General features: G+C 49.3%; 1 protein-coding gene across 11 annotated transcripts; it reads left to right on the top strand.

Moving 5' to 3' along the window:
• The first annotated feature begins 23 nt into the window (after window positions 1-23).
• On the top strand, window positions 24-17,459 carry LOC119566066 (growth-regulated alpha protein-like). 11 transcript variants are annotated; one of them, XM_043545659.1, is made up of 4 exons: window positions 24-151; window positions 684-810; window positions 903-986; window positions 16,339-17,459. In XM_043545659.1, the coding sequence occupies exons 1-4, from the start codon at window positions 124-126 to the stop codon at window positions 16,475-16,477; spliced, it is 378 nt and encodes a 125-aa protein (XP_043401594.1). In that variant the 5' UTR covers window positions 24-123; the 3' UTR covers window positions 16,478-17,459. The 11 variants fall into 11 exon arrangements, with proteins under 11 accessions (XP_043401594.1, XP_043401593.1, XP_043401596.1 ...); XM_043545658.1 differs by lacking the exon at window positions 24-151 and adding an exon at window positions 226-392; XM_043545661.1 differs by lacking the exons at window positions 24-151; window positions 16,339-17,459 and adding exons at window positions 226-392; window positions 2,283-2,417.
• The last annotated feature ends 6,507 nt before the right edge of the window (window positions 17,460-23,966 follow it).

Below are 23,966 nucleotides of genomic sequence, written 5' to 3'. Positions count from 1 at the left end.
AAGGGCCGCGGCGGGTGAGCCCCAGGGCAGGGTGTTATTTCTCTCTCACACACACTCACAGCCTGACTCTGAGACGAACCGCGCCTGACCCATCCGCGGCCCATGTGAGCCAGGGCATGGGGAATGGGAACTCCCCGCCTCCCCTCCGCAGGTGAGTGAGCCGCGCACCGCGGGGTGGGGTTCCCATGAATTCCCCGCGGGCTCCGGGTGCTGACCCCGCGGGGATAAAAGCGACTGCGGGGCGCTGCGGTGGCTCAGAGCTGAGCCGAGCCCAGCACCCCAGCACCAGCCTCCGCCGCCAGCCCGCACCATGAGCCGCCCCCGGAGCTTCGCCCTCGGCCGCCCCCTGATGATGCTGCTGCTCCTGGCGGCCTGCGCCGCGCTCTGCCGGGGTACGGGGCTCGCTGCGCCGGGCTGGCCTTGGGATCCGGGGTGGGGGGGTCTCGCTTCCCACTGGGGCTTGGAAGGACGGATGGGAGCCAGGTGTCCGAGAGCCGGCCGGATGCGGAGGGTGTCCGGGGTGGGTGGATGGCACCCAGGTGTCCGAGAGCCGGCCGGATGCGGAGGGTGTCCGGGGGGATGGATCGGACCCAGGGTGTGGGACGAGGGATGTCCTGGGCCGCCCCCCTGCAGAGTATGTGTCCGCCGGCAGGAGCTGAGTCTTTCTCCCCCTCCCCTGACAGGGGCCCCCATGGCCGTCGAGCTGCGGTGCCAGTGCGTGCAGACCGTGTCCGAGGTGATCTCCCCCAAGCTCATCGCCCTCGTGGAGCTGATCCCCGAGGGGCCCCACTGCGGGGTGCCAGAAGTCATGTAAGTGTCCGGGCCCTGCTGCCCCCTCCCAGCCCGCGCCCCCTCCCCGCCAGCCCCGCGCTCACCCCGCTCTCCCCTCTGCCTCCCCGCAGAGCCACCACGAAGCAAGGCAAGAAAATCTGTCTGGAGCCCAGCGCGCCCTGGGTCAAGCTGATCGTCACCAAGATCCTGAGCAGGTACCTGCCCTGGGGGTGTTCCGGGTGCTCTAATCTGGGCGCTGCCTGTTGTCTCAGGGGGTGTATCGATTCAGTGAGCCGCCCAGGGGGCTAAAAGGAAAATGGGACTTGCTTCCAGCAAAAACAAACCCAAATCCCAGGCTTGGCTTCCTCATGGATTTAACAGCCCAACCCGGTGCATTAGCTGGGAGCAGAAAATAGGGTCTGGGCTGGCCCAGCGAAGACTGTTCTTTACAGAAATGTTTCCCCTCCACTTAATCGGCTGCCATCATTCCAAAATTGTCCTGTGACTTGATTCAAGTTTATTAAGAGGGGAGCTGGATTCACCCTGGGACAGTTTATGAGATGTCTAGCCTTTACAAATGTTGTGATGAGCTGCCCTGTATCATCACATGCAGCTTGATATTGGCTACCAGGTTCTCCAAAGCCATGATATAGACACGCAAGATTTTTCTCCCACCATTGTGCTGGATGAAAAATATTAACTACATTCACAAAACAATAGAAAGAAAAGTAGGAGTCTTACAAATCAGGGCTTTCTATTAATTTTCAGATATCCCCAAATCTGATTCCTGTGACTTCTTATGATTTAAAGAGCCCATTCCAGCAACCTGGTGCTGGACCCAGTTCTGCAAACTCTTACACCTCTATCTTAGTTACTAGCTTAATGAATACAATTACAAGCATATTAGCCTGTGCATTGCAGAACTGGGTCCTAGATTGCTTTCTTTGATGCTACACTAACCTTATGTATTCCTGTTCTGTTCCAACACAAATGAAGGTAGTTTTAATGGTGGGGATTAGCATATCTATATTGGTAGAAATTCATTTCCTAAAATTGACCTTATGTCTCTTGTAAACATAAAAACAAACCAAAAACAAAGAACCTTTTAATATCCAAGTGACTTGTCATCCATTCCCATTTGGGTCCAGATTCTGCCACTCTTACCCGTCCTGTGTAGTATCTCATTCCCCCAGAAGTATCACTGAAGTGAGCTAATACTGGTTCATGTTACCTATTTCCCTTTGTCAGTCCGGCTGACACAACCTTTACCAAATAAGGGACCCCATGAATTCCATGTGAGAAAGCCTGGCTCCGAAACACTCATTGTTCAAAGCAATATATAGCTGAGGGTTATCAGTCATTTTGGAGTTCTCCTTTCAGTTTTCAAAACACTAAGTGCTGAGATAACCCCATTCTTAGCAAGAACTATTTTCCTTTAAAGCAAGTCTGGGTGTTATCAGCTTGGCTGAGTGGATAAGTGCTGATCTCAACTCATTTCATTTTCCTTTCAGTGCAACATCAAAAAAATAATGAAGAAAACCTCTGGATTTGCCTGCCAAGAAAATGAGCCAGGGACTGCAAGAAAATAATTTTATCTGTGTGTCACACTGAATTTGTGCTCATCCTATTTATTAAATATTTGTTTGTAGTGCAGCAAGATTTTACTGTATTTATTTAACTATTACAGCATGCTTTGTCAGTAAGGTGGCTACATTAACTCCTCACTCAGAGGAAACACAATCAGAAGTAGGATTCATTGTGTGCTCGTAGCGCAGTGCTTTTACAAGCCTTCCTTTTGTGGACCACTTCAGAAGATGATCTTAAGGACACTCCCATCCCAACACTCTGATGATGTCCACGATTCGGTTATCTTTCTGCACACCATCAGGAAGAGTTCTGGACCATAGAAAAGAGGTTCAGAACCACTGTATTCATGTATTTCATGAAGGCATCCACTGTCTCCAGTGTAATACATGACATCCCAGTGTTCAAAAGTAAGAGATGGATTTTCGTTTAGATTTTCATTTTTTATATAGCAGCCAAGGGAAGACAATTTGGATAGCTAATCCCCAAAACATCTGATCAGTTATGTTCCGCACAGCACGCCTGACTGTGATAGGAAAAATCTTTCCTAGCTAATAGAGCAGAGTTTCTCACACTGGGGGTCCTGACCCAAAAGGGGGTCACCAGCCTATTGTCGGGGGGTTGTGAGATCACAACAATGTCACTGGGGGAAATAGGAGCTGGGGGTGGGGGGTGGGGTACAGCAGCCATTGCTCTCTGGCTGCTCAGTTCTCAAGGCAGCGCCGCCACCAGATAGCATGAGTATGCCCCAGTGGGTATGTCCAGTAATTTGCTGTCACCTTTTGGGGGAGGTCGTCACAGCCTGAAATCTTTTCAAAGAGGGGCCCAGCAAAAAGAGAAGTTTGAGAACCCCTGTCATATGGGAAACCTGCCGGAGAGGAGAGGCTTGATCCTGACTCCAGTGGGAGTCGGACAGAGCCCAGAGTGAACCCAGCGGTCGTTTTTTCCCATCGGCTTCAAATTCACCTTCCCCCAAAGAAAAGCTCATGTATGGACCTTGTTCCTTACACGTGGATGTTGCTTCTGTCTGCTCTCCAATGCTCAGACCTTAAGGGAGCGAGTGTATGTTGCTCCCTGCAACCTTAGACGGGCCATGTCCTTTAGGTGTGGCACAGTGTCAGGTTTTCTATGAAAACTGCTGTGGTGCCAATGAAGGGTTCATTTATTATGGACCGAATTCTGTCTTTGGGTCCCATGTGCGCAATTTCCCCTCTCCTTGTCCCTGTCTCTGCCCAGCAGAAACATCGACACTGCAATGAAGTGGAATCTAAACTAATATTATCAAGGCCAACTGTTGCAATCCTTACTAGTCAAAACTGACATTCAGACGAGGAAGGACTTTAGGATTTGGCCCAAATGACTGATGGGATCCCTTTTAGGCGAGGGCATAGTCATTAGGACTGGGACGCTGGTAAGCCAAGGGCCAGCTCCGGCCAGGGCCGAGTCAGCTGAGAACTGACAAACATAGCTGGAAGCCAGGCCAATAAGGTCAATGTATAAGAATTGTATAAATGTATTGTTCAGTGTACCAGAATGTATTTGGGGTTTAAACTTCATGAAAACTAATGGGATGCTACTTGCATTATTTTCACTTATGTGTATCCTGTTATAATGGAATAGCAAACATTTACATTGTACATATCCCCTTTCTAACTAAAACCCCATCACATGAGAAAAAACCTGGGTGTAATGCAAATCAAGCACTTTAATAGGAAAGTGCTAATTCTCACACATTTCAAAGCAAGTGGTCATTGTGCGTGCTCAGAGATCAAAGACGCTCAATGCACTCCTTTCTCTCCGCCATCAAAGAAAGAGCCCATGTGGATAGCCAAACTGTCCATTTGTTTTTCTGTGAGAAGAAGCTATAAGTATGGACACAAGGAAAAGTTCTTCATCTCTGGACTGTTTGTATTCTAATAGGGCAGAATAACTGAACAAGAAGAGGGAGATCCCCAGAGTTATTCTGGGTAGCCCTAAAAGGCTTCTGAGAAAATGGCAGATCACTACATCTCTGCTACCATTTGAAATTATAGACTGTGACTAACCTGCACATATATTTGTACCTGCTTTAACCTCTCAATAACTCTCATTCCTTTTTCTTAGCTAATCAACCTTTAGTTCGCTTACTACAGAATTAGCTACCTGCATTGTCTTTGATGTGAGACTAGGATGCAAATTGACCTGGATGAGTGACTGGTCTCTTGGGAGTGGGTGTTATCTGGAATCTTTTGTGATTTTTGGTGTAAGTGACCGTTTATCACAGAGCACGACTTGCCTGGGTAGCAAGACAGACACTTCAATAAGGGGACTGTCTGTGACTCCATTATAAGACTGCTGTGGTACTTTGGGAGTTCACATTTGTTAGTGGGTTGGGGCAATCTAATTATAGAACATACCACCAGTTAGGGGTGTCTGCCCTGCTTTTGACAGTCTGCCCTGAGGCAGGCATTCATGGTTATGAGTCGCTCCAGACAGCATGACAAGGACTTCAGATGGTACAATTTAAAAAAACAAACAAGCAGAATTGAAATTTACATAATGCCATTTCTGAATCTCTTCTTCTTCCTGCCCTTGAATTCTTGTCCTGTTTAGATCATCTGATTTCCAACTGTAAACTCTGTAAGGCAAGGCCCTTATATTGCACACATTTTGTATTGTATCTTGCATTTTAAAGCACTAGATTATTACAGCGATGCTTACAAAATATGGAAGAAATCTAATCACCTTCAAAGAAGAATTCACCATAGTCAGATAACGTGGTCCCTTTTAAAAATTGCACCAGAGCATAAATATAATGAAAGATTGTTGCAGGAATGTTTTGGTGATTAAATGGACTTTTTGATTCTGGAATTTCCATTGTATGATCCTTGTAGGTTTATTCAGTTTTTTTAAATAAATAAATGTTTCCTAAAATTTACCTGGCCTTTATTTCCATTCATTGTCATAGATTACATATCTTGGTCTTAAATTATGCATGCAATTAAATCCTGTGAATTTGACCAAAGGCTCAGCTACGCTGCCTAAATTTGCACTGTTATGGAGTTATGGGCCGGAGCGTTTAGGCTGAACTTCTAACCAGCTCATTGGGAACTCTGCACTCAGTCGGGGCACGGTTGGGCCCTATATTGCTTAAGTTCCATTTCAAGTGAAACAAAAGGACATGGGAAGTTGATACTTAACAACAGCTAAATTATTAGGAATATCCACCCCCCTCTGGAAGATAAATTTGTTTACAAGCATCAAAAAGAAATAACCTCCTATCTCTGAAATAAATATTAAAAGTATAGTTTGTAACCACGCCATCTCAGAACATGTTCCCAGATGTAAATTGTGAGTTAGCATGACAATATATCTTATATGGAATGGGGAAAAAAAGAGGATTCTTGCATAAGTCAAAATAATTTCCAGGTCAAATCCTGATTAGATGGGCCTTTACTTTAGAGAAGTAGGGGAAAGCACATTACAAGGTAGCGCCTCACTGTTCTTAAACCGAATGGATCACCTAAATTGGAAAGGCACAGAGGAAGTTTGGGTCTGGTCCTATTCAGTGGACAGAGGGAGATAAAGACCTGGGGAAAGCCTGAATCCAAGGGAATTTAAGGTGAGTGAAACTACAGGTGGTCTAAGTATGATCTCAGCATCACCCGTGGGGTACATCAAAGGGAATGGAGTTCAGAAGTGAGATGAAAATCAGATCCCCGCTGTCTCAGAAGGCTCGGAAACTCAGCTGCAATTCCAGCTCTCCCACCTACACCCCTGCTTCCATTCTCTCTGACACAAACACTTCCAATGCTGCGCCCAGTTCAGCAGAGCTTTACTTTCCCTCCCTGAGCCACAAAACATTTTCTTTAAATAAGTCCAACTCCTACACATAAGCAAGGTTGTTAACAGAACTGGCTTTGGCCAGGTCCAATATGAATAAAGGAGGGGCAAACTCTGCCTATGCATCTCAGCCCTGCCATGCAACACATCTGCTCTTCAGGCTGACTCTCTCCGGAGCAAACCACCAGCTGTGCCAAATTACAGGGTGGTTTCATAAAGTGGGTCAAGCAACCTCCCGGGGGCTTCTGACTTGAGGGGATTGTTTTTCATGATGTAAAGTTCACTAATTTTAGAACCCAATTAGCAGTGCCCATGGGATTGTCTCCTGAATCATTTGTTCATAAACTCAGGGCAGCCAGACATTTGACTGTCCCAACAGGAAAAGTGGCCTATAGACAAGCTAGTCTAGCAGTCTGCCTTCGTTACATCACTGGTTGGCAATGTCACTGTGTTTACTTTTCAGGTATCTGTGACTGTTTTGCTGTACTGTACATAACGTTTAACACTAATGAATTATGGGAACAGACTACATAAAATCTTTGGAGCAGCGATTGTCTTCTTGTTTGTACACTACCTGGCACAATGGGGTGCTGGTCCATGATTGGGGTTCCTAGACTTCATCTCAGTACAAATAATTAAGAGTCAGACTGTAAGAGCCATCTCCCCCAGAAAGCCCCTGCACTGGAGGAGGAAAGGAGCATACACTGTATCTCTCTATTCTTGAACACATTGGCCAAGGAAAGACGAGCTGAACAGTAGAGGACAGACACTTTGCAGGCAGTTCTGTCCATCAGCAAGAGAGGAGGGATGCAACAGGAGAACATGGATACCACTTTAGGGATCATCCTGTGAAACAAGACTAAGACCTTCAGTGAAAGCAATGGTCTAACCACCGCAAGGGAGAGAACACAATAGAGGGGGCTGCAATAAGCTGTGTGGCTGCAAACAACAGACCCTGCCGGCATCAGCTAAACGACACACAGGTCGTATCCCAGACTGAAGCCAGGAACTTTGACTTCAACACCACAAAGCCCCTGTCTCTGGTAGCTAAAGCAGAGCGTTGGTCAGCTGTGGTGTTCATACTATGGATTAGGCCTTCTGGGGTAGCAGTCATGAGCGAGCGACATAGTTACGCGCACTTGAGCAGGTCTGACATGCAGATGGCATCAATACACATACACACTTAGCCAATGAACTACACATTGCAGAAATTAAAAGGGGCACCTGTTAGTGCCCAGGTCACAAAGACCACCAGCAATATTGACTGTATCTGCAAAAGAAACTAAGGCTGGATTAGACATGGAGCCTGTCCTCTCATCCCTAGAGATGCTCTTTTCAGATCAGCAAAAGGAGAAGTGTGTAGAAGCTGACCTGATCACTGGGTAAAGAGAGGGCTTTGGTCCACTGAGCTATCCATCCAGTTTTTTCTTATGAACACAGGATTTTAAATGTTTGAGTACATTTGGGAACAGATGGTTATCACAAACTGTGGCTTTTTGCTCTGTTTGCAGGGCCTGGGATGGCAGCTCTGTTAATGGTGGACAGACCAGGATGAAAGATTCCAACCCAGGCTGGAGTGCAGCGGCTGAGGAGATCTCTATGAATAGAAGACTGGAAGAGATGCCTATCCACTGCGCTGTTGGTGTTGCCATTCAGCACCACACCTGAAAGAAATAGAGGACTTCGGGCCTACTCTGGAGTCAACTGAAGTCAATGCTGGGTGTTGGGTGCTCACTCAGCAATTTTGAAAACCAAGTTACTTAACACAGGCAACTCAGTATGTATTTAGGATCATAATTTTAGGCACCGTTAAAAAAACCCATGGCCTGTATTTCAAAGAGCTATGGGCCACCTTTTCAATGGAGTTCATCACACGACAGCTCCTGTTTGGAAAATCTGGGCACTCCCTTTGTGTTTAAAGTACCCATTATCCAGTAGCTCCTGTGGATACGCGGATGGCAGAACTCTTTTGGAAATCTGACCATCTAGATGTTTAAGTGGGAGCTGAGCGGTTTTGAAAATCCGCTTTCTGATGCCCTTAAAAAGAAAAAGAATGTCTTCATTCCCCATCCAAAGTGTGATAGCGACATGAAACACATTGCTGGGAAGTGGAAAATGTGGCTCGCACATTTATCCTTCAATTACAACATTCATTTTGTCCCTGTGTCATCATTTCTAGCAGTTGACACACTATCCCCCGACTAAGACGCATGCTTGTGCAGTTACTCCCATTCCTGTGGTCTTCCCTGTTTCAAACACTTCAGCATGTCTGAGCATGAAATCTGATCCATTGACCTTTGCTGTGCCAGTTTTACCGATACAAGAGATTAATGTATTCACCGCTGCTCACCGCTTTAATAGGCATTGAACCACCCAGTCTCTCTCATATTTCACCACCTCCTGGCTGTGTAACCAAGCATTTGCATACATTGAGGCTTCTACTCATATAGTGGAAGAGTCTAGCCATGGGCTCATCGCAGTTTTGGAATCTAGATGGTGTGCAGATCATTTTCTAGAGTCATGCAGCTCTGACCCTGCAAGGAGTTCACTCTTTCAGGATGAGACTCAGTTCTGACTTTGTGGACAGTGCCTAACCCGAGGTGTGAGCATGGGTTACATTGGGATGAGTGAGTCTCAAATGATTTGAAGGTTCCTTATCTGAAAACTCTTCTTATTAATTAATTATTAATCATTATTATTATTGCAGTAGCACCTCGAAAGCATAGTCAAGGGCCCCATTATGGTAGGTGCCATAGAAACATGGAGTAAAAAATAAAAAGGCCACCTTTCTGGCCCCATGGAGCCCTCCTGGGTTGGAATCCAGGCCCCAAGTCAACAGGAGTTTTGCCATTTGCTTCAGTAGGGCAGGATTTCACCCTGATGTGTCACGAAAATGTACACAAATGCCTTGGGAGTAGAAAACGCACAAGATCAGATTCCAGCAGACTTGAGGGAAGCTGGGGGAAGGACTGGGTATCTGCCTCCGGGGAAAATGGAAAGACAATAGCTCCATGTAGGTGTCCAGCATAAAAAGTGCTGTTGGCCCCTCTCAGATCCTGTTCCCCACTTGATAGTGAAGATTGTCTCCTCTTCCCACCCCTTGTCCCCATGACTGATCCTTTGCTAGGGCATGCAGAGGTGCCGTGACAGTCAGCTGTGAAGTGGAGGGGTAACAAGAGGAGCCTGTCTGCGTTAAGTAGGTTGTCTTGCCATGCAGGAGCAGCCCCACCCGGGGTATTTCATGAGGCTCCGGGGAAGAGATCTTCACCTTGCTCTGCTATCAGGCAGCTCAAAATGTAGCACCCAGTTAACAGGAAGGAGAGGCATGTGTAGGGCTCTTGTGTGATGGGGAAAGAGCACATAACTGGGGGTGGACAGGGCGGAGAAGGGAGCAGGTTAGTAGCACAAATGGGAAGGGGTAGGGAGAACCATGGACGAGTGGATTGGAGAAGAGAACAAGCCTGGGCCCGGGAGAAGGAGAAGGGGGACCCAGCTAGGGATGATCATACGTGGAAGAATGGGAAGAAGGCAGTGAGAAGCAGATATGGAGAGTGTGGAGACCAAAGGAGATGGGAGGGGGACAGGCAGGGCAGGGATGATGTGCATGAGACAGAACAGCAAGGGCAAGGGAAGCAGAGGAGGGGGAAAAAGGAAGAATGAACCGAAAATAGGGAAAGAGGGGGAGACAGAAGCAAACAAGCTTCCCAGTCAGGCAGGAGATGTTCCCGCTACAAGAGCTTATTCAAGTTTCAGAGCTGGAGAAGCACCGGGCGGCTCAGCCACCTGAGCTAAGGCCAGAAAGCTGGACATGGGGTGGGAAGACAGAGGAGACACCTATGAGGGAGGGGATGTGGAGAGATCTCCTTTCTCTTGGCATGGAGAGATTCCTTGAATGCATCCCTTTATCCAAACCCAACTTCCCCGCTTGGCTTGGCTTTCCTTCCCCACCCCCATTCCCTCACCCATTGCATTTGGAGAAGCTGTGTCACCTCTGCCTGCCTACAACTCCCTGGCAGGCTTCAGGCACTCAGCCTCCCTTTGGCTACTAGCCGGCCCGTGCTGGATAGTTGTGTAACGTTACTATTGCTGGCTCTGGCTCCAGGGTAATGTGCTCATTTTATTTTCCGAACTGTGGTTTAATAGTTGGTGTTTCTTGGTGGCTAACTGCTCTGGGTTCTGTGGTTGCACACCGTGATCCAACTTAGGTGGAGTGATCTAGTTACTATTATTAGCTCATTCTTTCCCTCCCTTTCCTTTTCTCATCACTGGAATCATTTTGGCGTCTCTCCCACAAGGACGTTATGTTTGTTGCCTTGTGTTGGTTCACCACCTAGCTGTGCAACTGGGATGCCTTCTCCTTGGTTCGGTACGTTTTGTGGGAGGACACAAAGCACAGGGCCTGCTCGTGTTCTGACCAGTCAGTGGGCCACACCTCCTCCTCAAAAGGGCTGTCTGTGTTAAGTAGGTCTTGCCATGTAGGAGCAGCACCACCCAGGGTATTTCATGTGGCTCTGGGGAAGGACTCCTCACCTTGCTCTGCTATCAGGCAGCAAAATCGCCTTATGCGCGATACTGTTGGTATCCTGACTCCAGTCCATCTGGCTCAGTGTGGGGAACAGAGCTGTGGAGTCCTATCCCCAGACACTGCATCACTCCACTCTCCTGACTCTCAGATGAGCGGTTTTGGAACCGTGCTCTAGAATACCGTCGTACTTTCCTATACAAGGGATGGCACCTGCCTGTCCTCGCTAGCCAGGGAGAAGATATCAGGACCTTGCCGTATGATTAGTTTGTTATAGATCCCCACTGTGCCTGATCCACAGAGGTAATGAGTCTGTTATTGCCTCCACTGGAGAATCTGGCTCTGATGTGACAGCCACCATCTTGGCTGACAAAACCGGTGTTGGACCTGGGATCTTCAGAGCTAATAACCATGAGCTGCTGCAGCTTGAGCTAAAGCCCCCTAGCTAGGCCTGGAGCAGACTCCTATCCTATGTAGATGGGGCATGGCCAGGGGGGACCTGTAACATACACTCACTACTGGATTACACAAGCCCTACTGGCATAAATATCCCCACATCTCAAATTCTTCTTAGATGCACATCAGAAAAATCTGCAATCTTGTTGCTCCAACAGTCATGGAAAGTGAACGCAGAATGGGCATAAACCTGACTGAAGGGAATTCAGTTCAAGCAAATGTTTATACACCATTTTTGCACTCTCAGTACATCTCTAATTTCTCTGTCATTCAGTGTGTGGTAGGTGTTCGTACAAGGCATCAAAACTAGTTCAGGGCAGATTTAACTTTCAGGCCAAGGTCCAGGTTAATTCTTGGGCAAGTTAGACACTTCGGTCACAGGATTAAGACATTCTGACGCGTCATAATTGTCCTTCTGCCTTGCATTACAACAAATGGGTTTAGTTAGTTACAACACAGGAAAGTGAACTGGAAGTGACTGAGGAAATAGGCTCCTACTCCCTGAATAATATTGCTAGGTTACATGTTGGGTGACAAGTCATGTTTGCTGATCAAGGAGGACTTCCTTCTAGATGTAATTAAGCAATTCCCAAGGGTGTCTTTTAGCTCCTTCATGCAATGAGTTGCTGCTGCCTCTTTCGTGAGTTAAGATTACCTCATTCCCGGAGGGCACCTGAAACTCAACTTCACCTTTAAAAAATAAATGTATCTTAAACAGAAGCTCTGACGAACCAATGCTGAATCCTATTGGAATTCACCAAAAGGCAAGTTAGTGTCACCATTTTTTCAGGATGAGCGTTCTAGTAAGTAAGTGTCAGCTGACGTAGTAAGAATGATTTTTCCTCAAAGAAATGCACTGGCATATTTTGCCTCACATGGGATGGGAACTGTTCAGCAAGGACTGTACCACACGTCAAAATAGGTCTTGCCAACTTTCCGTTCAGCTGTGTGAGACTTTACCAAGCTGTTGCTGGAAATACAGTTAGTCCATGGAAAGACAAAGTCCCATACTGCACTCTGGCATCACTCGGGAATATCCCATCATCCAAGATTTGGAAGTAGGATGGTTATTTTCTTAAACGTGACTGAATGTTTCACAAAATGAGATTTCACTGCAGGTGGTTTGCTTATAGTTTTGTTTCGACTTGAAGAGCATTTTGTCATAGATTAGAATTCTCAGCTATTCTTTTATCACAAAATATATCACTTGCTAAATGCAAAGAAATAGTTTTGCTTGATGCGTTCGGTGAATTCAGCTTTTAACAAACTATTGCCCACGCTTGACAAGGTGGCAGAAAATTAATTGTACTTAAGAAAACACTGCTGAAGATTTCTGTGTGAAACCAATGGAATTGGAGGTACCTAAAAGAGGTTCTTATACTCCCCAGAGAAGCAAAACACGAGGATAAAGAACTTGTCACTACTGTTGTATGGTTTACATTAGTCCATTAGCTAAGTTAGCTAATGCAGTAACTATTATTCATTTCTGACGTACTTTTGTCACAATACCTGCTATGGGGTATAAACTGCTGCTTACAGGACTTTACAGTCCTGTTCTCACTACAAGGCACAAATCATTCTGTATGCCAAAATTCCCTCTCTGTAAGAAGCAGATAAGAAAGTGGGCTACCACTGCTCTACCAGCTGTTGCCAGAATAGGCCCAGCATGTATCATTCAAAACCTTTCAGGAAAGTAAACTAAAAATAAAACCTGCTCCATTTAAGCATCAGTTGGTTCTGCATTCTTTGTCCACCTAAAGCACCAACTAAAGTCAATGGTGAAACCCTCACCCCACTGATGTCTATGAGAGTCTTGCCACTGATTTCAATGAAGCCGGGATTTTGCCCACTGGCCTATCTGCTCCTACTAAAACCAAAGGGAGTTTTGCTGTTAATTTCAATTGGACCTGGATTGAGTCTCAGAACAGACCTGCTGTTAATTTGTTATTTTGAAACGGGAGAAAAGACGTTCACACAGCCTATTTGCTGCATAAAGAAAATGAAATTGAAAATGTTACCAAAGGAACAAACTTGACACACGTTGCCAAATATTATAAACAGGATTAGCAGAAAGACCCACACAATTCTCAGAATTGCTCTAGCTTTGGAAGATGCATCATAGCATCATTCCTGGGGATTTTTTAGTGCACAGCTACGTGTGTGTGTGTGTGTAAAACTGTTCCCCCAGTTTTGAATGTCTGGTCATTTTCAGGTGTTGCTGTAATTTGTCCATAAGTTTGCAGAGCAAGAAATGTTTAGGGGTGCCATAGCTATCAGATGAGACAGACTCACTCACTGGTAAACTACATTTTAGGCATTACTGTCATATAAATAAATAATAAGGTTGTGTCAATGACCTGGAAAGAAGGATTTCCCCCCTTCTACTATGTGCTTCCAGTTATTTGCAATAAGCCAGATGTGGAGTTTTAGCTTCAATAGATAACAGTGAAATCTGAGCTCCTCATCAGATCCCGGACAAGACTCCTGGATTAATGTAACAGCTAACTGTGCTTGCTGGGCTCATAAATACATGACCTCCTGAATGTCACCAACATGTTTACATTCTTAGCTTCCCCTTTCCTGTAAAAAAATTTGCAATTATGGAGAGCGTGAGCCTGCAGATGTAAAAAACCCCCTGCACAGTCATCTTAAAATACAGGGCCCCCACTGCTTAATAGCAAATACTGCTGATGGTGCAGATTGATCGTGCTGATGCTGTTGGCGAGTGTTAGAATAAGTGAGGTAGTTTCATAAAGGGAGCATTAGAGGTCTAATAAAAAGCTATGCCACTGAATGGAGCAGCAACAGGAACTAAGATCCCACGAACTAGCCTGAGCAGGGAGTTAGATGGAGACAGTACATTGAACACGAGGGACAAAGCTGCCCTCTGCTAAACCTGTTCACCCAGACTGGCTTCACTGTAACCAAGGGCAGATCTGACAAATGGTGTCATCCCCTTTAGCCTGATGCAGACAGGCCAAACCCTGTGTGCACTATGGGCTCTGCTCCTGCCCTCATTGCACAAGGGGTACAAGGTCTGCCTCTCTACACTGCAAGGCAGCCTATCTTCTTGTAATTACATATTCATCCAGTCTAAAATGACTTGTGTATAAGGAAATACTAACCCCAGAGCTCTCCTCACCCCCACGAGAGACGTGAGACTTTGCTCAGGGTTGACACCGATTCTGGAATTGAAGGAGTTTGAAAGACACAAACGCCAGCAGGATTCTGGGCTGACCTGTGTCTTCAGTCCCCCCTCAAGCTTAGAAATAATAAGACTGGGCATATTTCAGACCCCCCAGGCTGGTGGCCGTGCCCAGTTTCCGTCCCCTTCCCCTCCCACAGGGCGATTCACTGGCTAGGACAGGGGTGGCCAAACTTCCTGACCCTCACAGCCGCATGTGACAATCTTCAGAAGCCCAGGAGCCAGGTGGCTCCTGCCGGGGCCCAGCGCTCCACCCCCCAGCAGCGCCTGTCAGGGCTTGGGGCTTCAGCCCTGCGGGGGGGGGAGGGTTCAGCAGCCGTGCTGAAGCCCCAAGACCCCCCACCTCTCCGCTGGGCAGAAGCCAGGGGTGACACAGGAGGGCACGTGGGGGTCACATACCCCCCCACCCACCCCGACTTTTGCCAGGGTTTCCTGACTCTGCTCGGTCCCATGGTGCCACCGGGTTCCCTCCCTGCAGGGCAGCGGCTGGAACCAGCGAGCTGGGCGCTGTGGCCCGGCAAGAGGCGGCTGCAAACAGCGGGGCGCTGCAGGGACACCCGCTGCCTTCCCCCGTGGGGCGAGAGCAGCGGCCCCTCCCTGCAGCTTCCCGCTCTTTGCCGCTAGCTCTCCGCTTGCAGCCAACACCTGGGAGCCGCAGGGAGGGGCCCCTGAGGGTAAGACCGCGCTGGCAGAAGCCCCTCGCCCACCCACCGCAGGGCAGAAGGCCTGTCCAGTCCGGTAGGCACAGAGTGAGCGGGCCTGGGGAGGGGGCCTCGACCGAGCCTTTCCATCACGCGGGTCAGCCCCGGGTGGCCCCCCGGGATCCGAGACCACGCGCAGCTCAACCCCCCCCGTGCACGCTCCTCCCCTGGCTCCCCCGCTGCTGCTCGGCCGGCCCGTGTGGGACCCGGCGGGCTCCGCTCCCCAGCGGCGGGCGCTGGCCCGGCTGAGCGGCAGCGGGGCGCTGGCTGCAGGGATGGGAGCCGGGAGCTGCGGCCGCACCGCTCGGGGACTTGCGGGCGGGGATCCCGGCCCCCGGGCGGGTCCCCGAGCCCAGCCCTTGGCGCGGGGCCGGGGCAGGCGGAGCCCGGCTGAAGCCGGTTTCTCCGGCCGCTCCGCCCCCTCTGCCCCGGGAATTTCCCAGCCGGGTCCCCGCGGGGATAAAAGCGACTGCGGGGCGCTGCGGTGGCTCAGAGCTGAGCCGAGCCCAGCACCCCAGCACCAGCCTCCGCCGCCAGCCCGCACCATGAGCCGCCCCCGGAGCTTCGCCCTCGGCCGCCCCCTGCTGCTGCTGCTGCTCCTGGCGTCCTGCGCCGCGCTCTGCCGGGGTACGGGGCTCGCTGCGCCGGGCTGGCCTTGGGATCCGGGGTGGGGAGGTCTCGCTTCCCACTGGGGCTTGGAAGGACGGATGGGAGCCAGGTGTCCGAGAGCCGGCCGGATGCGGAGGGTGTCCGGGGTGCGTCGATGGGACCCAGGTGTCCGAGAGCCGGCCGGATGCGCAGGGTGTCCGGGGTGGGTGGATGGGACCCAGGTGTCCGAGAGCCGGCCGGATGCGGAGGGTGTCCGGGGGGATGGATCGGACCCAAGGTGTGGGACGAGGGATGTCCTGGGCCGCCCCCCTGCAGAGTATGTGTCCGCCGGCAGGAGCTGAGTCTTTCTCCCCCTCCCCTGACAGGGGCCCCCATGGCCGGCGAGCTGCGGTGCCAGTGCGTGCAGACCGTGTCCGCGGTGATCTCCCCGAAGCGCATCGCCCTCGTGGAGCTGATCCCCGAGGGGCCCCACTGCGGGGTGCCAGAAGTCATGTAAGTATCCGGGCCCTGCTGCCCCCTCCCAGCCCGCGCCCCCTCCCCGCCAGCCCCGCGCTCACCCCGCTCTCCCCTCTGCCTCCCCGCAGAGCCACCACGAAGCAAGGCAAGAAAATCTGTCTGGAGCCCAGCGCGCCCTGGGTCAAGCTGATCGTCACCAAGATCCTGAGCAGGTACCTGCCCTGGGGGTGCGGCTCTTCGTGTTGGGCCAGCCCTAGTGCCCCTTGTCCCGGCTCAGGGGAGCGTGGGCGGCAGACTCAGGCTGAAGCAGGGCTCCGGGTTGCGGGGACAAGGGGCGAGATGGGCCACTGAGTCTGAACCAGTGGATACTTCTGATTACAAACCGCTGGCCCAGCTGGCCCCATCAGTCCGGCTCCATTGTCGGGGGAAACTCAGCCCAGGTGTCATGTAGCTAGACGAGTTCAAATAAGTGTCTGTATCTTCGCCCTTAAACAGGGCTGCTACCTGTGGCTGGTGGGGTCCCTGCCACTGAATGCCACTGATCGGAGCTGGAGCAGCCCTGGCCGCTCTTCCTTGTGGCACACCCAGCTCCCGGGGGGCGGGCGCAGGCTCGCGCGGGGAATGCAGGCTCCGAGCCTGCGGAGGGGGAAGGCCAGAGCAGAAATGAGTCCAGCCGAGGTCTGTCCGGATGTCACTTGTAACGTGCTTTCTGTTGTCTGCCTCTTGCAGTAAATCTAACAAGCTGTGAGGGGAGAAGAGGAAATGAACAAGGAACTACAACACAAACTACCTGTGTGCAGGAGGGGAAACCAGGGTGAGAGAGAATGGGGACCTGAGGCCGGACAACTAGCCAGGGCGAACTCTCTTCTTTTGAAGATCTCATAGAGCAGCCCGCGCTCCCTTCAACTTCAGCGGTTCCACCAAGTTCTTCCAACCTGCGCTTATTTATGTATTTATTAATACAGCTCTGTAGAGCTCTTCAACAGCTGGGTCTTTTTGTTCAGCACCTTAGATCTTTCCGGTCACCTGAAGGGGCCAGGCGGCAGCCGTGGCTCAAGAGATGGCTTGTTGTGAGTGGAGTCCACATTCTCAATAAGCCATCACCTCAGATACTCTGAGCAGCTCAAGGTGATAGTGCTGTGAAGCTGGGCCTTTCACACTGGGGATGTGCAGGATGCCTGCTGGCTTGTGAATAACCAGAGCTTCGGATTCTGGAGCTGCCAAGCATTTAGCCTTTGTGCCCACAACTCTGTAGGATTACAAAACGAAATCCCATTGCAACAAGCACAGTCACTTGCTCCTGTCCTGAAATGTGTTGCCAAGACGCATGCCCCTGGGACACACAATCGTTTGCTTGGTTAGGTGAAACAGACTAGCAGCTATTCTCCTTTCCTAGAAAAGCAATCTTTGTGAAAATGTGGCTTCCAGTCACTAGCTGCAGTTTCTGCAAACTCTCTAGGGCTCTCTTTTGATGAGTGTTAAATTATTTCTATGCAATTTAAATATTTGCTATTTATGCTGAAGGTTTAAGAACAGTAACGTTCTGAACATCCTTGGACATTTTATGTCTTCATGGTATGACACACTGTCATGTTTTGTGTAGAAGTGGTATTGTAAATTGTACGGTACTAAAACGCAGTAATTGTAATAATGGCAGCAGTTACACATTAAATAAATATTTTCTGATGAAAAGCGGTTGAGTCTTCTACTCCGTTAAGTGTTCATGTACATGTATGTGTCACAGTGAGACCCCTGGAAAAGTGTGGTCCGGGTGGGAATTGGTAGAGGATACACACCTGCCTTCAAGCTTCTTCCACTTCCCTATTTTATTGAATGTTTGCTGCTTTTAACAGACTCTTGGGTCCAGACTTGCAATAGATAAACTCCTCATCTGCAGACCTCATTGTGAAGGGAAATTCAGCCTCAGAAAGTGGTTTGTGGCTATGAAAGCTGCGAGGACTTGCACATTTGCTTAACTTTCCATGAGATGACTCATGTGCTTAAAGCACCCTGCAAGATCAGGCACATAATGATTCGTTGCTGCTATAGGAAAGAAGACAGCTCCAAGGAAAAAGCCTAGAAGACACTTGCTTTATATATAAAGTAATTTTCAGGGCATGTGCAGAGCTCTAGCTGTAAAAAAAAAAAAGGGGGGGTGGGGGAGTGTTTGTCGAAATTTGTAAAAGTGCAGTATCCCTCTATCTAGTTACATCCTAACTAAGTGTTAGACCTATAGGCACAGATTCACTACATTGTCCATGGACATATAATTTAGTGGGTGGAAAGACCAACTGCTGCTTCCTTATGGAATTTGGGCTGGACCACACACCATGGGGGCCCTATCCTGCTCCCACGGAAGCAAATGAGAGGCTTGCTGCTTCCTTATATTAGCCTGTGAGATGGTGGGGTATCAAGCCTTACAACCTGACCCACACAGGACCCGACTACAAGTGTGAGGTTTGGGCTGGATCTGAACTTGCCAACCTGAGACTTTCAGGCTTAGGGCCCGCTGGCCACCTCCCAGTGCCGAATAGCCCCAGCACCGCTGGGTTGGCTGCATCAGTTATTACAGGGGGAAAATTGCTGGAACCACGGTACCTCTTTCATTACAAATTAAGCACTGCCACCGCCTTGCTATGCTGAGCACCCAGGTGTGAGTGCCTCTCACTTCGCAGCCCCACCAGTGCAGGGTGGGGGCTGCCTGCAAGAGTGGGGCCCACCGTTTGGGCTGGTCTCCCTGCCTTGCAAATCAGCCCCAGTGAACCCTTAGAGCTACACGCCACAGTCATGTGATCCAGGCTACAACCTACAGGCAAGTTCCCCTCCTTGAGCTGCTTTGTTGTTATTCCTCTGTGTCTCTACCCTGGAGAGCGACCCTGCCTCGGCAGGATGCAGCCAACTTCTCAGGCTCAGAGAGGATAAATTCTAATGACTGGTGGGGGTTTCTTTCCAATGACCACTGGCTTTTCTGTAGGTGACATACTTTTAGGATCCACTATTGTAACATAAGAACATTCATATTGGGTCAGACCCAAGGTCCACCTAGCCCAGAGTCCTGTCCTCCGACAGTGGCCAATGCCAGGTGCCAAGAGGGAATGAACAGAACAGGTAATCATCAAGCTTGGCTTCACATTGAAATCCTTGCTGATCTTAAACACAAAAAAGGAGCTTACAAGAAGTGGAAGATTGGACAAATGATCAGGGAAGAGTATAAAAATATTGCTCGGGCATGTAGGAGTGAAATCAGGAAGGCCAAATCCCACCTGGAGGTGCAGCTAGCAAGAGATGTTAAGAGTAACAAGAAGGGATTCTTCAGGTATGTTAGCAACAAAAAGAAAGTCAAGGAAATTGTGGGCCACTTACTGAATGAGGGAGGCAACCTAGTGACAGAAGATGTGGAAAAAGCTAATGTACTCAATGCTTTTTTTGCCTCTGTCTTCATGAACAAGGTCAGCTCCCAAACTGCTGCACTGGGCAGCACAGCATGGGGAGGAGATGACCAGCCCTCTGTGGAGAAAGAAGTGGTTCGGGACTATCTAGAAAAGCTGGATGAGCACAAGTCCATGGGGCCAGATGCGCTGCATCCGAAAGTGCTAAAGGAGTTGGCGGATGTGATTGCAGAGCCATTGGCCATTATCTTTGAAAACTCATGGAGATCGGGGGAAGTCCCGGACGACTGGAAAAAGACTAATGTAGTGCCCATCTTTAAAAAAGGGAAGGAGGAGGATCCTGGGACCTACTGGTCAGTCAGCCTCACCTCAGTCCCTGGAAAAATCCTGGAGCAGGTCCTCAAGGAATCAATTCTGAAGCATTTAGAGGAGAGGAAAGTGATCGGGAACAGTCAGCATGGATTCACCAAGGGCAAGTCATGCCTGACTAATCTAATTGTCTTCTATGATGAGATAACTGGCTCTGTGGATGAGGGGAAAGTGGTGGACATGTTGTTCCTTGACTTTAGCAAAGCTTTTGACACAGACTCCCACAGTGTTCTCGACAGTACGTTACAGAAGTATGGGCTGGATGAATGGACGAGAAGGTGGATAGAAAGCTGGCTAGATTGTCGGGCTGAACGGGGAGTGATCAATGGCTCCATGTCTAGTTGGCAGCCGGTATCAAGTGGAGTGCCCCAAGGGTCAGTCCTCAGGCCGGTTTTGTTCGATATCTTCATTAATGATCTGGAGGATGGTGTGGATTGCACCCTCAGCAAGTTTGCAGATGACACTAAACTGGGAGGAGCGGTAGATACGCTGGAGGGTAGGCATAGGATACAGAGGGTCCTAGATGGGTGAGCATGAGCAAGTTTAACTTGACACACTGAGTAGTTCCATTGAGTCCACTGGGATTAGTCACAGTGCAGAAGATTAAGTCTGTGCAGGATCACAGTCTTAGACTAATAATTTGGAGACTGAACCATGCCACTGAATGAAGTTTTTCATTTAAACTTCCCACAACTCATGTAAGTCTTATTTTAGGTGAGCTTTGCTTCTTACTGCACCACCGTAAAGCAAAAGAGGTAATTCAGTGCAGAAGAGAACAGTAATTTAAGGGCTTCAGAACCCTCTGTTTCACTGCTTTGACATACCACCATATTTGTAAGAAAGCTCAGGTCTTGGATAATGATTCCATTTGCTATTTCTTCTGCAATAATTATGTGGGCAAAGCCACATTGCAGTGCTGTTGAACGCACACAGAAAAAAGGAGACAGAAACACCACAACACTGGTGGGCAAACACTTTTCACAAAGCGATCACTCCATAGCTGACCTCTCAGTTCTCAGCCTCAAAGGAAACCTGTACAACACCTTCAAAAACATGAGCCTGAGCGGTTACATTCATCACTTCACTAGACACTACAAATCACAGTCTTGATTAAGACACTGATTTATTATAATAATTTGCCTTCTTTATGTCCTGTGGTCCCTTACAATATGCAAACTACTGATGCTAAACAATCCTTCCACCTTGTAGTTAACTGTGACACTCTAGTTACCTTTCCCAGACCGGTAGAGTTCTGTGTAGCTCAAAAGCTTGTCTCTCACCAGCAGAAGTTGGTTCAGTAAAAGATGTTACCTACCCCCCTTGTCTCTCTAATATCCTGGGGCCAACACAGCTACAACACACTGCAAACATGTATTCCCCTGGCATCTTCTTTCATGGCATCTATTCCACCAGTCATGGGCACTGATTCTCTTCTCACTTACACCAGTTTTACATCAGGGTAATTCCACTGATTCTACTGGAGTGACTCCTGAATCACATCCGTGAACAGGGCCTAAGATGATATCAGGTCCATGCTGTTCAGCTCTCTGTATAGAAAACAGCACCAAGTTCATTCCCTTTCATCATAGTATTTTACTATTTTCTTAGAGCCAAGAAGGAGTTAAAGCAAGCAGAATATAGCCACTCTGTCCAGTAAAGATAGGACTTGACATTTCTAGGCTCATCCAGGAAACCTGCACACCACTTTCAAAAGACAAGCCTGGGAACTTAAATTCATAACCGCTGGATACTAAAAACCATCCATTGAACAGAGACGCTGGTTTCACGGTCCATTTTACAACAGCTTGGAACCAACCTGCTGCCTAAAATAACTCTCCATAGTCCTAGGACTGCAGAAGTGATATTGCCCACTTCATTTTAAGCTCTTACAACATTGTGCTCAAGGATCTGTCCCACCTTGTCTTTAGCGTGGACACTCTACTTTATTCTCGAGACCCACCGACAGAAGAGCTCGCAGAAGCTCAGAAGCTTGGTCCTTCCACCGACAGACCTTGGTCCAATAGAAAGCTGTAGCTTTACCAAACTTCTCTCTTTCCTACCCCGGGACCAGTCCAGCTACACCAACCCTGCAAACACCGCACCCGGGCCGGGAGTCTGTGTGTTCTCCAGTGATTCTGAACACGGTTACTCTAATCGCAGGGCAGCCGTGTGTTACCTGTCGCGAAGGAGGAAGCTCGGGCTAACCAACAACACAAACATGCCCCCTTGAGGAAGTCGCAGGGAAGGCACCTGAACTTACCAGAAGTTCAGAAGGCGCTCAGAGCCCTGGTTCAGTCCCCAAGCAGAGTCAGGAAAGCAAAGGTCCCCAGGAGCCTGAGCGTGCGAGCAGCCCAGCCTGGCTTCCTTTTGCTTTTGAAACAGCCCAGCCCCCGGGCGGGGTAGGGGGATCCTTCATTGAGCCCGGACTTGCTTGAGCTGTCAGCGCCGGTGCTCCTTAAAGGGGTAGGACCCCCCACCACTGCCCCCTCCTACCCAATCCAGTGGTACTAAAGGGTGTGCCATACCGTGAAACCAGCTGTGATTTCAACAAGCAGCTTTGACACCCTTGCCGGGATCCTTCAGAACCTTTCATGAGCAGCACGATATAGGTTATGCATGATACAGGCTGGGTACATATATAGACACCTGCTACATTTAAGCAGCAGTTGTTTCTGTGTTCCTGAAAAAAGAAAAGGAGGACTTGTGGCACCTTAGAGACTAACCAATTTATTTGAGCATCCGATGAAGTGAGCTGTGGCTCACGAAAGCTCATGCTCAAATAAATTGGTTAGTCTCTAAGGTGGCACAAGTCCTCCTTTTCTTTTTGCGAATACAGACTAACACGGCTGTTACTCTGAATTCTGTGTTCCTGGTCCACCTAAAACACCAAGTGAAGTCAACGGTGAAACCCTGGCCCCCCGGCAGTGAAAGGGAGTTTCGCCCTTCCTTGCACCTGCCGCAGGCCGGGGTCTCAGAACAGAGCTGCTCTTGGTTTGTCATTTTTAAAGGGGGAAAATGTATTTGCCCAGCCTACTTGCTGCACAAAGAAAAATAAACTGAAAATCAGCTGGCTGAAAGTCTCCCTTTAATGATGGCACTTTTTCTCCTCCTGCCAAAGAAGGCGAAAGAGGGAACACGGGGACTAGTGGAAAACACCTACCCCAAGACTATGGGTTTTAAATGTAAAACGGATCCTTATGGCTCTTTGTGCCGGTGACAGCGCTGGCCCATCCCTGGCTTTCCAGCGCTGGCCCATCCCTGGCTTTCCAGCTCTGGCCCATCCCTGGCTTTCCAGCGCTGGCCCATCCCTGGCTTTCCAGCGCTGGCCCATCCCTGGCTTTCCAGCTCTGGCTGCTCTGGCAGGAGGAACGGGATTGTCGGGATCACCTTCCCCTGGAAGCAGCAAACTTGACACCAGCTCCACACCCCCCACGCAGCGCCCTCCCTCAGTTTCGGAGTCCTGGCCAGAGGATGCCTCCTTTGCGCCAAATTTTTATTTCCGAAGCTTGGCTGGTATGGGGCTAGATCTCGCAGCCCTGCGGGAAAGCTCCCACCAGCTGCAGAGGGCATGTTTGCCTACGGGCTGCACAATCAGGCTCCGTTTCTGATGTGGGCCGGGTTGGGCGAGAGGCGCTTCTCTGTTTTGCTCCTGTGCTCGCCAGAGCGGGAATGGTGCCGCAGCGCTCCCACTGGAGCTTCCACACTGGAGAGACAGCGGGTCTCCCTCACTCGCTGGTGAGTTCCATGGTAGACGTTAGCTCGTGTAAACAACTCATCAAGAGCCTCCCACGTCATGAATGTTTAGTCCCTGGCCTTGTTTCCCCTCGGATGAAATAAACCAGAAGCAGAGTTTTGGCGCCGACGGTCAGCAGTGAAATGGGAGTTCATCCTCGGATCCGAGGGGATTAATTTGTAAGCAGTGTCAGGATGAGCTCCACCCTGACATCTGGTGGTGAGGTGTGGCAAGTTGTGAAAAAAAAAACTTCAGGGGCTGATCTCATTTGCATAGGCACACCCACCCCGCCTAGACTGAGGCCATAGCTGCCCAAATGGTCACTTCGGCTGCTGTGGGATCCCCAGTG

This window comes from Chelonia mydas, chromosome 4 (assembly GCF_015237465.2).
Source record: "Chelonia mydas isolate rCheMyd1 chromosome 4, rCheMyd1.pri.v2, whole genome shotgun sequence".
Classification (NCBI taxonomy): domain Eukaryota; kingdom Metazoa; phylum Chordata; order Testudines; family Cheloniidae; genus Chelonia; species Chelonia mydas.
This window is presented reverse-complemented; position numbering and strand designations above follow the sequence as displayed.

What these genes read in the sequence shown, in the direction of transcription:
- LOC119566066 (XM_043545655.1), top strand. Translation starts at nt 473, where the DNA reads ATGGGAGCCAGGTGTCCGAGAGCCGGCCGGATGCGGAGGGTGTCCGGG. An exon ending in TGCGGGGTGCCAGAAGTCAT is followed by an intron (nt 811 to 902) that starts GTAAGTGTCCGG and finishes GCCTCCCCGCAG; the next exon opens with AGCCACCACGAAGCAAGGCA. An exon ending in GTCACCAAGATCCTGAGCAG is followed by an intron (nt 987 to 16,338) that starts GTACCTGCCCTG and finishes GATCCTGAGCAG; the next exon opens with GTACCTGCCCTGGGGGTGCG.